Source organism: Pavona decussata, unplaced genomic scaffold (genome assembly GCF_977016875.1).
Source record: "Pavona decussata unplaced genomic scaffold, jaPavDecu1.1 SCAFFOLD_89, whole genome shotgun sequence".
Classification (NCBI taxonomy): domain Eukaryota; kingdom Metazoa; phylum Cnidaria; class Anthozoa; order Scleractinia; family Agariciidae; genus Pavona; species Pavona decussata.
The window spans coordinates 1990326-2006159 of NW_028145506.1; the positions used below are offsets into that span (position 1 = coordinate 1990326).

A 15834-nucleotide genomic window follows, 5' to 3' on the forward strand; every position below is an offset into this window, starting at 1 on the left:
AATCCATGTATAACTCTAATTCTTGCTTCAATCTTTTCAGACTGTCAGCCAAGTTTGTCACATCGAAGTCTAATTGAGCGGGAGGTTTTAGCTGAGTAATCCTGTCTGTCGCTCCTCCACTTGCACTCACTTGTTGTCCATCTGTTGGCATTGTGCGTTTCGCTCGCTTGTTAGGGTTCGTTAGATTCCTGACACGTTTAGTTAAGCGAGAAGACGCCGTTGAGAAGCACTGTGACCCTTTATTTTAATGACCGCTCAGACCTAAGACAGCAACTTATAAACTGACTCTGACACCCAAGCGAGGCATGCCACAAACAATGCATATTGTTACATATGGGGGGTGTCAACTCTAAGGACTTTAAGCATGGAAAAATTGTTTAAGGAATATTATAGTCTGTTGGTAGTGCCCTTACAAAATAACCAATTGGGTGAGCTAACAAATCCGAATTGGAGCAAGAGAGACACATTCATTTTCTCTCTCCGCAGGAGAAGCAAAACAACAAAGTGAAAGTTCTGCCAGCAGGCTAATGAAAGATCTATCATAGTATAACAATACAATAATCACACAGAAACTAACTCGGTATGTCTCTCTCTCAGTCTAAGAATGTTTGGTTTTATCAAAACAGTTGTCAAGGTAATACGCCCACCGTAATGAGAAGCAAGTGGTGACATTGGAGCCTTGGATTCACTCTGACGAGGGACTGACATTTGAAACGTCAGCAATCGAATCTTTTTACGATGGCTGAATTACCTTATTGACTCTGTTTCTTTAGGAACTAATCCCCTTATCCATTTTTCAGTCTGTCTGTCTGTATCTCTTTCCTCAGTATACAATGTGCATCCACTGTATAATTACGATGTCTGCATTAATTTTTATACTGACAACTGCCCTATATCTAATCAAGTTGTAATTAATTTTTTCACTGAATTAGCAAATAGACTGCATGAACATTACTCTTCGATAATTTACTTACATTTCATGATAAAAAAAACTATATTGTATTTGTATTTTATCGGTGACCCAAATTAGTAAGCCAATGTTGGTAAAATTTAAAAAACTTTCCTGGATGAAACATTTACATTATTTTATGAAATCATTTTAACATTACATTTAAGCTTGATAATGTGTCCACTAACAGGTAACGTGAACTTTGTTGAAATCAAAATCTCTGAGAACGTACTTTGATCCTCAGCTGTAGACACCTTCAGAGTCTCGATCTTCACACTGAAGCTTTTTAATTCACCTCTCATCTGTTTGATTAAGTCTTTGATTGTATCTGGAGAGGAAAAAATGTCTGATGAGAAATGCAGCCAAGATGACAAACAATTGTTAAATTCCATGGTAAGGGTATTACTTTTCTAGGGCAGCTGCAGGGACGGCAAAGTAGTGAGAGCACTGTACTCGTCTCCCACGTGATGTGGCCTGGGTTGGATTTCCAATGTTGACACCAAATGGGGGTTGAATTTGATGTTGGTTCTCGTCCTTGCTGAGGGCTTTTCTCCTGGTACACCAGTTTTTCTCCCTCTAGAAAACCCCAGCATTCCCAAATACCAAGTATTCAACTTGGAAACAGTGAATGAGATCCACTTTGTGGAGGCCACAGAAATTCCGGTTTATTTATTTTATTTACTTTTCATTAAACTTCAACAGATTCTTCCATGGGATAAGCTACAAAATATTCACAATTTTGTGGATTTGATTTTCCTTTGGACTGGATTTCATAATATATGGGCAACTAGGTAAAAGAAAGACATTTACTGTCTCAATGCCGCCTTTCTTCTTCAACCTTTGTTGTTCATTTTTAAGTGTGTCTCTTGTTAGGAAAGGCAGATTTGCAGAAGTCAACTCCTACTGAGGAGGTTTGGAGTTAGTCTCTTGGAACTGACCTTTATCCTCAGTTTCAGTTGACTTCAGGGTCTCCAGCTTCTCGCTGATGTTTCTAATATCACTTTTCATCTGTTCAAGATCATCTCTGACAATTTCTAGGAAACAAACAATTTTGTTGCGTTCAAGTCAATTTAACTGGGAACTAACTTACTAGTAACTACTATATTGTTGCTATGGAATATTCCTATATGTAATCATCAATTATCTTGATTGGAAACCCTAGTTGTTCGGACCATCTTTCTTCAATTACAGTGGAACCCGGTTAATACCAACACCAAAGGGACAGGCCAAAGTGTGATCAGTATTATCCAGGTGTCTGCATTAAGTGGGCTCTCGGAAAAAAAAACCTCACTGACTCATAATAGCAGAAATTTTTCGGCAACAAAATGTTGTTTCATTTCTTAAACGTGTCTCTATAACTGCAACTGTAAAAAAATCAAACTAAGGAAACCTTAGGCTCATTTATCATATCCTCGGACAACGGAATCAAAGTCCTATCAGCATCGCATAATATATAGGCAGAACACTTTATTAAGGACTATAGTAAAAGGGTAAAACACCGGAAAAAGACAGACTGATCAAACATGTCACGCTATGTAGCTACTGATTTTAGTAATAAACTTGTATTAACCTAAAGAAATACAGGGTGCAATAAGTCTACATTTGGAATAATTGTGACAATGAAAATAGACAGTGTGCAGATAACCAGTGTCCGTAAAGCAGGGTCAACGATGTATGAGTTTGTCACTCAGGACACAGAAAAGTGTCTGTTGTCCATATTAAACTCAGAGTTTCACAGTTCAGCGCATATGCGAGCCATGACGTAAGCGTTGTCAAGCTAATTGGTTTTGGACCAATTAGAAGCAAGTACACAATACTGGCGGGATATGGCGGGCAAGTCTTATAACTTGCTGGCATAAAATAAAACTGATCGGCCAGTGTTTTGGTCATGTTTCAGAAAGAAACAAAAAGGCTGCCCATGTAAAACACAATTGGAAGGAAATATGTGAGCTTTTCGTTGGGACAATCAAAACTGTCCATAATATCTGGGTGCCCGTAGAGCAGGGTTCCACTGTGAAAGGTTTTAAACATTTCCGAGTCACAACCATATTTGGCAAGGCAGATGATCAAAACAGAAAAAGCCTTAAACTCAAATGGCGCACACATGTGAAAATTGAAAACAGTGCCAATAGTTAAAGATTGCCAACGTGCCAAATGTGATGTATTGATTTTATTTTTAAATTAGGATATTTGTAGAAGTTATGATGTCAAAAGTACAATTATTATATTTACCCATTTCTTTCAGTAACCAGTTTTAGGGATTTTTAACTCGTGAATGCGCGTAGCGCAATGAACGAGTTATAGCAATAGCTGACTGTTGACTTGGTCGGTCGGTCGGTTTTGTCGTTAACTTTCGGGCGTGCGCAGTGAATGAGTCTTAAATTCAATTAGTGGAAAAAACACACGAACATTTATTGTTCACGGCGCATCAGAAAATTCTTATTCAATATGTAGAGAATAATTTGACGATCGTTCAGTGCAAGAATGGAGATTTTTCGTTCAATCTGAGCAAAGTTACAAGTTTTTTTAGTTTTTCAGAAAGTCCGGGGTCGTAAACTCAATTAGTGAACAAAAAAAAACGTGAAAATTTTTTTCACGACGCGTCAGAATTCTCTCATTCATTCTGTAGAGAATAATTTGACAATCATTTTAGTGTAAGAATGGAGATTTTTCGTTGAATCTGAGCAAAGTTATAGGTTTTTTTCGTTTTTTCTACAAAGTGCGGTTTCTTTTAAGAATTAAAAATAATTTAATTTAGAAATAATTTAATTAAAAATAATTTAATTTGTCAGTTTTCACGCGAAAGCGGAACGCGCCATGTCACGCATCATTGACGTCGTAAACAAAATTATGCAAATTTCTTGTGAAATGAACACTTTAAGATCTTGTCAGCTTTCATAGAGGTTTCAAAGGGAAAAAATGTTTCATTTTCGAAATTTACCACTGGTAATTTATGGGAAAGCAAACGGACGCGGTCGATAAATAATTCTTATTTAGCAAGAGCTTGTCATAGTTCATTATTTTTACTTGATGATTACGTGGACTGAACTCCAAAGGAAAAATTTCACGCATTTATGTCGGGCATGAAATGTAATGCAATACTTTGTTGAACAGATTTCCCTTTGTGAGATTGGCTTGCCCTACAGTAATTTTGTAATTTAAATTCCCAAAAAAACTTCACTTGCCCATCGGGCAAGTGATGGTTAGAATCCACTAGCCCGATCGCAAAATCCAGTAGCCCTGGACTATCGGGGACACGAATTTGCATGAAGTAGCTGCATATGGCGTGCTTCTATGAACTTTGAATCAGAAAAAACACGTGATTTTTTTTTTAATCGGCGCATCAGAATACAAGAGTACAATAATGGTTATTTTTCGTTACATAATCGGGCAAAGATATAGTTTCTTTTAGCTTTCAAGGAAGTTTCCGTAGCCGTCTAAATTTCAATTACTATGTGTCATCTGCATTCACGAGTTGGCTCACAGGAGCCTTTGATTCTGTTTGTTGCAAGGTTGGGGACTGGCACTAGTTCCATGCATGTCATGACAATTTTTTCAAATCCATCTTTTCACCCTCATATATTTCTTTAAAATCCATGCATTTTCCTTCAGATATTTCACCAAGAAAAGCGCCACAAAACACTGCATGCGCAAAACAGAGCTCGAGTATCAGAATATAGCATCCCTAAAAATCACCCAGCAACAACTCTCATTCTGCAGTTAAGTTAGCTCCCCCCCCCCCCCCCCATAATTACTAAATCCTATTAATTTTCCAATTATAGATACGGGGATAGAGTTAGAAGTTAATATCTTGGAACTGACCTTTATCCCAAGTTTCAGATGACCTCAGGGTCTCCAGCTTCTCGCTTATGTTTCTAATATCAGTTTTCACCTGTTCAAGATCATCTCTGACAAGTCCTACAAAAAAATTAATAACTTTGTTATTCAGGTCAATTTAACCTAGAGTTGATAAAGCATAAATGCTTTTACTCGTCTCCCATTCAATATCAAATTGATGAAAAATTACGAAGTATTATATACAATTTTATAATTTTTCAAATGATAGGGCAGCTAGGATTAGGAGTTAGTCTCTTGGAACTGACCTTTATCCCCAGTTTTAATTGACTTCAGGGTCTCCAGCTTCTCGCTCATGTTTCTAACATCACTTTTCACCTGTTTGAGATCATCTCTGACAATTTCTAAAAAGATTAATAACTTTATTATGTTCAAGTCAATTTAAGCTAAAGTTAATAGAGCTTAATTAATGCTTTTATTTGTCTCCCATTCGACATCAAAATTTATGAAAAATTACTTAATATACATGGGGGAGCTAGGGTGAGGTTGAAAAACACTCCAAACAGATACATTAAACCTTTGCTCTGAATAAATGATGATCAATACCGTAATGGATGGGTAATCAATGGGCAATCAGCTCATTATTAAATTCATTGGTTTATTGCTGATAATCGATCAATGAGCAATCAAAGACTAGTCTCGGACAAAAATTTTTGTGGCCTTATTACTTGACTACACATCGATGACACATTGATTACTCAGTAAACGATTACTCATTGATCTGAATTATTTATAGTCATTGATGTTGATTATTACTCATTGGAAAATCATTTGCAGCAGAATCGACCGCATGATTTCGAGAAATACCATTCCCTGGAGTGAAAAATGATGCATTAGTGATTACATTAATGATTATAAGAGTCAAAGTTTTAGTTCACAAACAGAACACAGCTGATCAATAAAATTGTGAATGCAGTGACCTTTTCAATTTGTTTTCTTTTTCACATTTGATTAATTATAATACTAGATAAAATAACATCATTTGTATGCAAGCATGCAATGATATCTGCATGAGTAATCAATGCAATTGATGACATCAATGACTTATCAATGGCCCCTACTCAGAAATTCGATCCAGCAATTTAGGATGCCATTTTCATGAGCACTGAGTTATTTTGGTTATGTTAAATGTCCATGACAATTACCCATAACCAAAGAATGAAAGAATTTCCTTGAAATATGATGAAGCTAGTTTGAAATGGGCAGCTGCACTAAAACCCGGAATCCAGAAGACAGAAACTGAAATCCAGAGTCCAGAATCTGGAATCAGAAACTAAACATTTTGAATGTTTAAACAAGTGGAGTGTTTAGTTGGAATGAAGAGACATCCTGGTCAAACATTCATACTTCTAAACCGTGTGCTGGCCAATCCAAATACATGTACATTCGGAGAATTCAGTCTAACTGTCCTGAGCGGCAAACGTGGCAATTGCATCTCTCTAGAATCAACTCGACCAGTACCACACAAAATGACAAAATTATGGTATCTTCAGGGTGAAAAATAATATTCTAACAAGTAATAATCATGGATTAGTAAGTAAAGTGCGTTGGCATCCAGACCGAAGCGAGTCAACCTGCCTTAGCCAGCGGGATTCAAATCGAGGCGAGTGGTCAGCCACTCCAAGATGGCACCCAAACCCTGAAATCACACAGTATCCAGAAAGAACCAACACAAGCAGTATGCATTCTCCTAATGTCAAACGCAATAAACAAAAGGCTTGAGGGGGACGATCATTTATCGCCATAGCAGTCTTTTCGCCCAATTCACTCCCTGTGGTTTCACTTTGTGACCTGCCGAAAAATTTGACATTTTTTTTTCAAAACAAGTCGACACGAGGTATCTGGAAAATGGGTGAAACAAAAGAGGATGTAAGTGTGCACTCAGAAAACTTACCGCTTCTTAATTGGCAAGTCTGCCATCATTACATGTATACGCCTTGACGGAAAACACACCCCTCATGTTCTCTCTCGATCCCATATTTAACATTGTGTCATGTATGAACAGCAGCTTTTTACGCGGGATGCCCTGAGGGGGCATACCGTGTCTAAAAACAGGTCGATTTCTTTTTTTTTTTTTTCTTTGTCGTAGCCACAAATCTGTACATTAATTTATTCATTAAACTCTCCCCTCTCCTACTCGGGATGTATTGTTCTGATTGTCTTCAATAACAGCAGGCCAATCAAAATCCATTCTTGTCGCTTATATCGCGAGGGAGGGGACCCACTCACCCCTACCTGTGTGACACACTAAAAACTATGGGATTAGTTCAAGCTTGACCGCCATGTGATTACATCTCAAGCTCTACACGGCGTGTAATCGTTACCATAATTGTTCTCAAATTCTTTATTTCGGTTTTGATTTTTTATGTCTTCAATTAGCAGTACAGAATACAACTGTTTTCTTTCACAGAGTGCAAATGTGGCGTTTTTTGACTGGTGTAAAGCCAGCTCCTCAACAGAGAGCTAAATTGAGCGAGACATGCAGATGCATGGTACGAGAAAGAAAAGAGAAAACGAGAACCGCAACAAACATGGAAAGACAAGGAACCTTAGTTGCAGTTCACACTAAATGGCACGATGATTTGCAATTATTGTGTTGATGAAAAATTTTTTTTGTAACGGGCAACCAATGATTCATCAGGGCAACCAAATTCACAGGTTTGGTCGTCCGGGTTTTGAAATAGGGACAACCTGGATTTTTTTTTTTAATTTCGAGCACTGCTATTGCATTACATTCGAGTTCATACTGGAAATTGTTTTCGGAAAATGCCATGACCCGGGCCGGATCATGACTCAGAAGAAAGAAGACAATATTATTGTTGAAGACAAAAATTAAAGACAGACAAAACGTTTTCCTATACACGAAAACGTTAAGAAGAAATTCACAGTCAAACGTTAAACTTTTTTATGAAGTGGATTTCCAGTAACGTCTAGGCATCAGTTTGACAAAGCCTGCAGCGCAGGTAATGTTTTAAGCTAAGCTTGACCTTTCCTCTCTGTGATTGCAAAACACAATCTGGCCAATCAATACCAAATTTCTTCCCCGCGAGCTGTCCATTTTCCACCGTTTTAACTGTCGCGTGCTTCTTAGAAGTTATCCTTTCGATTTACCGCTTCAAAAGGGTTAATTTTCTTTTTGAAAACTGCATAGTGAGTCTAAAACATGTTAACAATATGGCCGCCAAAATAGCCGATAAAAATATCCCCTCTAGGGGAGAGCAGAATTTAATCCAGGTTTAATGAATGTATCAAATGATGATTTGACGTCACACAGGGAGGGATGAGTGGGTCCCCTCCCTCGTGATATACGCACCAATAATGGATTTTCATTGGGCCTTTTGTTGAAGGCAATCAGAACAATACATCCCTACTAGGAGAGGGCAGAGTTTAATGAATAAATTAATGTGCCGATTTGAAGCTACCATGAAAAAAAAAAAAGATAGCAAGCCCGTCTTTAAACACGGTCTGCCCTCAGGGCATCTCTCGTAATGAGTTGAAAGATGCACATTTGCGACTACCATGAAGAAAAAAAACAAACGCCACTGAAATTTCGACACGGTCTGCCCTGAGGGCATCCCGCGTAATAAAGTAATGACTGCCAATCAACAGTTCGGGAGGATACCAGTTCTAGAAGAAAGTGTGACGTCACATTTCTTTTGTTCTTGCGAAAATACGCAAAAATCGGCAAAAATAATAGAGAGAAATTGGGGCCCAATGCTTAAAGCTCCTTACCAGTCTCTAGGCGCAATATCCAGGGACTTTGACTAGCAAATCTGGTAGAAACAAGATGGCTGCTAGCATGGTTGCGTTTTGACGGCAAAAGTACGTAGAGTTAACGGATATTTCAGCCAACGAAAGTTTGTGGATCGTGGACGCCGCCACCATGTTGGCAGACATGAAATGTAAGTATATGTTTTTTTGTTTTGTTTTCTCTATCATGGAGAATTTTTTTTTTGTGTAAGAACCCACAACTGACGTCACTCACTATAAGATTGCACTGCTGGATGGATGGGTTGATGTAACGTTAGATCGGTTTTATGGATCAATGGATCATTGGACTCTCGGTTCTGACGATCTTTGGTTTTCTGGATCGCTGGTTCGTTGGTACGATGGATGGATCGCTGGTTCCTTGGTTCGATGGATCAGTGGTTCGTTGGTTCGATGGTTCTTTGGCACGATGGATTGATTGATGGTTACTTGGCTCGATGGTACATTGGATCGATGGTTCGTTGGTTTGATGGACACAAGAGTAATACATACTTGACATATTTATTTACTTTTTCCGCTGATCAAATGTACCGTTGATACGGTTTGAGCTCCTCTTCCCGCCAAATTTCGCACTTTAGAGTCACTTTTGTACAGCAAGATACACCAAGGTAAAGCCATAATTTTAGGCATCATTTGAAGGTGTGGTAAATCAGTGAGAGTATAGGAACTTAATTTATAGTTTCACTACTTCGAAATAAATTTGAGAGTGTTTGCCAATCGCTGTTTTAAAGTTTGCTGTTGCTTCATCTTTCATGCTCCTACTATTACAGTTTTCATTCCTTAATGCTAAATTTAGTTTCATGTGTCTTGACTGCCTACAGAAATTGTAAGGTAAGAAATAGAGGTTCATCACCAAATTATAGAGAACTCTTGCCGCATTTGTGGAGCTAACAACAAGTTAAAGGAAAACGAAAGACAGAGTGTAATCTCTTCCGGCAACAAATCTCTCAATTGTGGCAACAAAATGTGGCTCTGGATTCCCCAGATGTGCACCCTTTGAATACGTGCAATAAATGTAGATCTCTGTGCGCCAATGCTAGCTATACTTTTATTGAAGAGCTGAGATGCAATCAACGCTGTGTTGTGTGGACCCCACACACAATTTGCAATGCAAAGATTCTGATTATCCCCATAACAAATCACCAGGCTCCAGTTGTTCAAAGGCCGGATAACTTTATCCTGTGGATAAGTCACTATCCGACAGTTTCAATCTGCGCAAAGGTTTCAGTATTTCGTCTTGCACGAGGGAATATGCCCACTCTAACCACATTTAAGTTTGGGAGTGTACGAAAACCTTGGACAACGTTGAACGTGAAGTATATTTTAGACCCTGAATAGTGCCTTATCCAGCGGATAAAGTTATCCGGCCTTTGAACAACTGCAGGGGCCAGGAATTATTTTAAAAGTTATTCCAAAAAATCATATATTAAAAAATTAACTGAGTAGGAGATAAGTATTTTTATATAACTTATAACCAGATGATTTGTGACATAGCATGGCTGTAAAAGTATTTAATACTTTGAGCAACATACCACAGTCATCCTGACTTTGTTGATGTTCTCTTGTTTTATAGTGTGGTTACAAGGATTACCCATGCACAATGACAAAAGCCCCTCCTGCCTCACAAAAGTGGGTCAAAAACAAGCAGGCAGGAGGGGGGGGCCTACATCCCTGCAAATGGGTTCTCCTCGTTCAGCATAATTTTGTGGATGAGGCTGTGGCAGCAATAACAACAGGCCTGACAAATGTTGAAGGAGGAGGGGTGATGGAAGTACAGGTTTGTTGGAAAATATTAGTTAAAGTGCATTTGTATGTGCAAGAGGGAAAACTACAGGAAGAATACGGTAGTCGTTTTACTTTTCTCTTCCATTCCATCTTTGCCAGTGCCCTCTGCTAAATTATCCTGGGCCATTATGTGCATGCTGGGGACAAGGCAGTAACACATTACACTACCTGTCAGGGACATTTATAATGATAAAATTCTTGTTATTAGAGAATCAATAGAGTCTCTGAGTTGTGCCAGATATGACTTGGCAGGGCCGTAGCCAGTATAACTGTGGGAATGTCCATGGTTAAATTCTTTTTGTTGGTATTTACTTTCCTCCATCGAAAAAAAAAAAAAAAACCACACACACACACACACACAAAAGAGACTTACGCAAGTGCCTTGGTTTGCCTCAAAGCAGCTATAGCCCTGCTTAGGGGTTTTCACAAAGCTCCTGTAACTAAGACATAATCCTAAGTATTGTTTCATAACAATAGGCTTTTATTAAGAACCAATACTAGGGTACATCATAGGTGAGAAGGGCTCTGTGAATCCTCCCCATGATATGCTCAGTTATGGATGCAAGTTAAATTAACAAATTAAAAATTGTTTTTGTGATTCGTTTCTCGGTGGATGGAGGAACAAAGAAGAAAAAGATGTAGAGTGTTGACATGAAATAAAATAGTATTAACCTGAAACATTTTGACTGCTTTTTCTTCTTTCATATTTGCATTTTTGTCTTGATAACAAGAACAAATTAAACATTCCCAGGCTTACATGAAATGGATTGCAACCAAGGATTTTTCAATTTACAGTCACAATAAACCCTCTGACACCCTTCAGGATCTGAGATAGACTTGTAAAATTATATGAAAAATGTTCTGCATGAACATAAATGTACTTTTCCATTTACTTATGCACTTTGGCAATCACAGGATTTATATCACCACAGAATCTAATTTTCAGGTGAACCCTACAACCGCAATTAAGTGTGACTGCAAAACAATTTCAAAGACCAACATTTATTCTTTCATTTCACCTTTCTTGGTACAGGCATCTGAAACATAAACCACAGTATTATATCAAGCTCTATGGCACCTTTTCTAGCCACGCTTTATGTTTTACAAAAAATAAACAATATTAAAAAGTCAGAACGAAATGCGATAACATGACAAGCTCCCTCCATATTTTTTCAGCCTTAGATGAAGGAGCGCTTTCAATGATACTTCGCATTACAGGCCTTGAGTAACCAACTTAAAATACTACGATATGTAACTTAAGCCCGGACCAAACGAGTAGGAATTTAATTGATGAGAATTGACTTATGAGAGTATTCGTCGACATCGCTCGAGTGACGCGTTCATTTCATTATACGTTAGAGAAAACTCTCGTCGAATGTCATGACATATTTGAGCACGTTCAAAGTCGAGGAGGGCGCAAGACTTTCAGGCCAAACGAGAGCGAGAGTTTGAGCCTCTCACAAACTCCATGAACAGGATAAACTCTCTTCGATTGACCGGTGATTAAACTAAAATAAAACTAAAAAGGGCAGACTTACGAGAAGAGAGCAAACTCCGATCATTTTCATTTTGGCAATATGCTCTTTTACGACTTTAGAGTTGCAAACACGACAAAGAAAACAGATTACGACACGAAATAAAAAAAAATCATATGTACTTTCCTCGTGCTTGTCCGCCATCTTGAATTTGGCTGCAGAGAAAATTGTTATGAAATGCGATGCAATGTTTTGATCAATGACGTTTCATGACGTAGAACAATTGGTTTCGTTTCTTCCAGTACTGGCCGGCATGATATCCTCCCGAACTGATCAAGTTAAGAAAAAAAATTTAATTCTATGCTGTTGTCTACAAACTGCTCGCATCTAGGTCAAGTTTGTCAATGACAGACAACATGTTTGTACGAAGGGAGTAGAAACTATTCAACCAAGGGATATCACAGCAAACAAAAAACATATTCCTCTCCTTCCTTCATTCCTGTTTTAAAATTGTTATTATAATCTCCTGCAAAACCTCAAAATAGTCGGCAATATCGCCTCTAGCCTGATCTGGAGATAAAGATTGACACAGGGAAGTAAATCAAATCGATCATTCGTAGTTACTAAAACAAGGAATGACCTAAAATGATCTAAAATGACCTAAAATGACCTAAAATGACCTAATATAAATCTAAAATGACCTAAAATGATCTAAAATGATCTAAAATGATTTCATTTTTTTAATTTTATAACAAAGACTAGTGAGCAGCACAACAGAAGACTTGTAGTTTATTTCCGACGCGTTTCATCTCTACCGGAGACTTCTGCAGGGAAATTCCCGATAATTACTGTATCACAACCGCGGCTTTGATTGATGCAAAGTGTCTAGTTTTTCCCCAGCAACGTGATTTTGATTGGTGCGAAGTTCCAAGTTTCGCTCAGCAACGTGGTTTTGATTGGTACGAAGTGCCTAGTTTTTCCCCAGCAACGCGGTTTTGATTGGTACGAAGCGAAGTTCTATGTTTCGCCCAGCAACGCGGTTTGATTGATGCAGCTATTTTATATGGAACTGGCACAGAGTTATCTGTTATTCATGCGCTACCCTTGACTTGTTAACTGCGTGTTTATTTTAGGAAATAGGCCTTATCACGGTTTTCGGCGCCATTTTGACGAGTAGGCAAACAGGCTTGAAAAAACAGTGTTTGTATGGAAATCCGATGTCAAATAATTTTGATGAAAAAACACTTCTAAAAAATTCATGAATTGGAAACTTTTAGCACTAGAAAGAGGATTAAGAAAAAAAAATTGGAGGGACGTAGCTGTGCTAGAAAGCGTCCAGCCGTGAACTGCTACTAAAAATAGTTCGCGGGAAAAAATACCGAAAACCGTGATAAGGCCTATTGATGCACAGATATGCCTTTACATTGTTTACAAAAGCGTTTTATCAGTGTTTACACAAGTATTTAGCCTTGTCGTGTGGCTTTTAATTTATAATGTGCGACCGGAAAACGAACCCGAAAAAAATTGGTCAGTGCCGATATTTTTGGGTCTTTCAGACCGACCAAAAAAAAAAGATTCGCTCTAGTGCGGTTTGTTTACGCAACTTTGTCATCGAATTGGCTTACGTGCAACCATCGGCACTTTTCGAGTCTTCTTCTGACTTTCCGGCAGTTCACAGCAGCTTCCTGGTATCAGCCTTTACTTTGGTAAGCACTCAGTTCTGTTATCTGTACTTTTATCTTGGTATCACTTCATTTAGATCATTTAAGAATATTTCAGATTTATTTTAGATCATTTTAGGTCATTTTAGATCATTTTAGATCATTTTAGGTCATTTTAGGTCATTTTAGATAATTTTAGGTCATTCCTTGTTTTAGTAACTACGATCGATCATTACAGTAGGTTAAGGGCCAGTATACTACTTATATTACTACCTTGGAAATACAAAGCAAAGATCTTGATTAGAAGTTTGTTTTAAACTTGTTTCTCTTAAAAATGACAACTTCCTCAATAAATGGTGATATTGAAATAATTAAACTATAAGTAGCTTTCAAATGGTACAACATACACTGGCACTGAGTATGTATTTACTGAATGGAAAAAATGCCACTCATCTCCAGGGATATAAATTAGGGTATAATCACAGACATTCTTAAGCTTCAAGACCAGCAAGTGATCTTTGTATGCGCATTATACTCGTCAATTTTAATGCTACCTGACCTTTTAGTGGAACACGTAATGTGAAATTGACGCTAACCAAATATTTAATTCTCAGTATAAATAATTATTTATACCTCGCAGGTCATCAAGTTTGTCCTTGATGTCATCATCATCTGTCTTCCACCTTTCCATCATCTCTTGACAGCGCTTTGCGGTGGCAGGATCCATGCATTCATGCTTAAGGCATTTGATAGTGGCTGAATCTGCTTGTAGGCCTATCAGTGCATTCTTAATGTCCTGCCAGTGTGTTTCAAATGTTACATCATCCACAGAAGCCTGGGTCACATGGCCATAGATCATGTTTCTGTAACATTTGACTCGGACTATGTTAGCTTCCATGGTCTTATCTGACACTGGTGGGAGTTTGTCCCAGCTGCCAGTACTAGTGGGAGGACTCAGATGACAAATATTTCTCAGCAGCAAAACTAAAAGCGTGATATCAAAATTTGCTGATGATACTGATGTAGGATGAACAGTGGGATATAGTGTGTCCCACTGTGAAGCATTTAAAATCCGCTTACTTCTTAAGAGCGGATGTCTGTAAATATCAACCAGAGGTGTGCAATAGCGAAAAATTCAAAATTCTCAAAAAAATTCACAACATAGCCCACGGTAAACTATTGCAAGAAATATATGTTTTACTTCGATCCGATAATTATTTTTGATGTGAGGCTATGATCTTGAATTCACCGCTCCTGAAGCGGGTTTTCAGTGTCTGACACCACATGTTGCGAAGACCTTGTTTTAAAAATCAAACCAGTTTTGTTCCAAACGAAAAACATCCAGTCTGATAAAGTACATAATTATGGACATCATGAATGGTATGTTACTCATCTGAAGTGAAAATTAAATATTTAGGAGATTTTTCAATATTTACAATTTTTTAAGCGATTTCTCGTGATGCCAAATTGACAAATTTGCGAGGCTAAAATCATCAACTGGTACATGGCGTTGAGGATAAAGATTTACACCACGTGAAAGAGCATCATTTCTTCTTATAAAATCCGCTTTCAAAACTATGGGCAACACAAAAGGAAATTTTTGAGGCCGCGAATTACAAGTAGTACTTTAGTGAAATTTGCGCTTTTCTGTCACGGCATTCCGTTGCTAAAACTCAGATAAACACAACATGAAAACGTTTCAAACAACAATGGTTTAATAATTCTTGCTACAGGGCACTGCCTGTGCATGACCTATGCTTATAAGACTATTTTCCTTGGTTTTCTATCTTTTAGGGGCAGTGTCAAAAGATTTTAGCGGAGTTCAAAAGCCGTACACGGGTCAGTTTACGTTGTCAACCGGTTGCAACACTAGTAAATATGGAATAAAATGAAACCAGGACTTCTTTCATTCAATCTTACTTTGAAAAAAATGAAGCAAATAGCTAAGAATGCTATATAATTCATACCTTTGAGCGGCCACACTTGATGTTTAAGAAATATGGGACATCTATAGAAAACATCGTAACACTTAAGGCCGTTTTATACATTTGGTCACAAAGATTGTGTTACATACATTTCACCGGTAGACCGCTGACCTTGCACTTACTACGCCCTTGTCCACGGGATAGAAAGCGATGTTTCGTCCAGCTAGACCCCAAAGACAATTAATTATATAAGCAGTTCAAACTGAGATTACGGTTTTGGGTCATCACAATTTTATCTGGTAGTGTCTACACTCGCGCAGTTGTTTTGATTTTTGATAACGTTTTTTCAAATTTCAGTCTAACGTAGCCTGCGAATCCCTGAGAGGCGTTTTGCCAGGCCACCATGAATGCCACTC

The 15834-nt window shown here is 38.0% G+C and overlaps 1 protein-coding gene across 2 annotated transcripts in view; it reads right to left on the reverse strand.

Moving 5' to 3' along the window:
- Positions 1-15834, reverse strand: part of LOC146474522 (uncharacterized) — a 43459-nt gene that overhangs the window by 8057 nt on the left and 19568 nt on the right. Inside the window, exons 5-9 of one of the 2 annotated variants that reach the window (XM_085117106.1) lie at positions 14127-14574; positions 5053-5148; positions 4772-4867; positions 1888-1983; positions 1182-1277 (exon numbers count right to left, since the gene is read on the reverse strand). In XM_085117106.1, the coding sequence (XP_084973232.1) occupies positions 1182-1277; positions 1888-1983; positions 4772-4867; positions 5053-5148; positions 14127-14574 (832 nt within the window). The remainder of the gene's footprint in view (positions 1-1181; positions 1278-1887; positions 1984-4771; positions 4868-5052; positions 5149-14126; positions 14575-15834) is intronic. The other variant, XM_085117107.1, reaches the window with a different exon arrangement.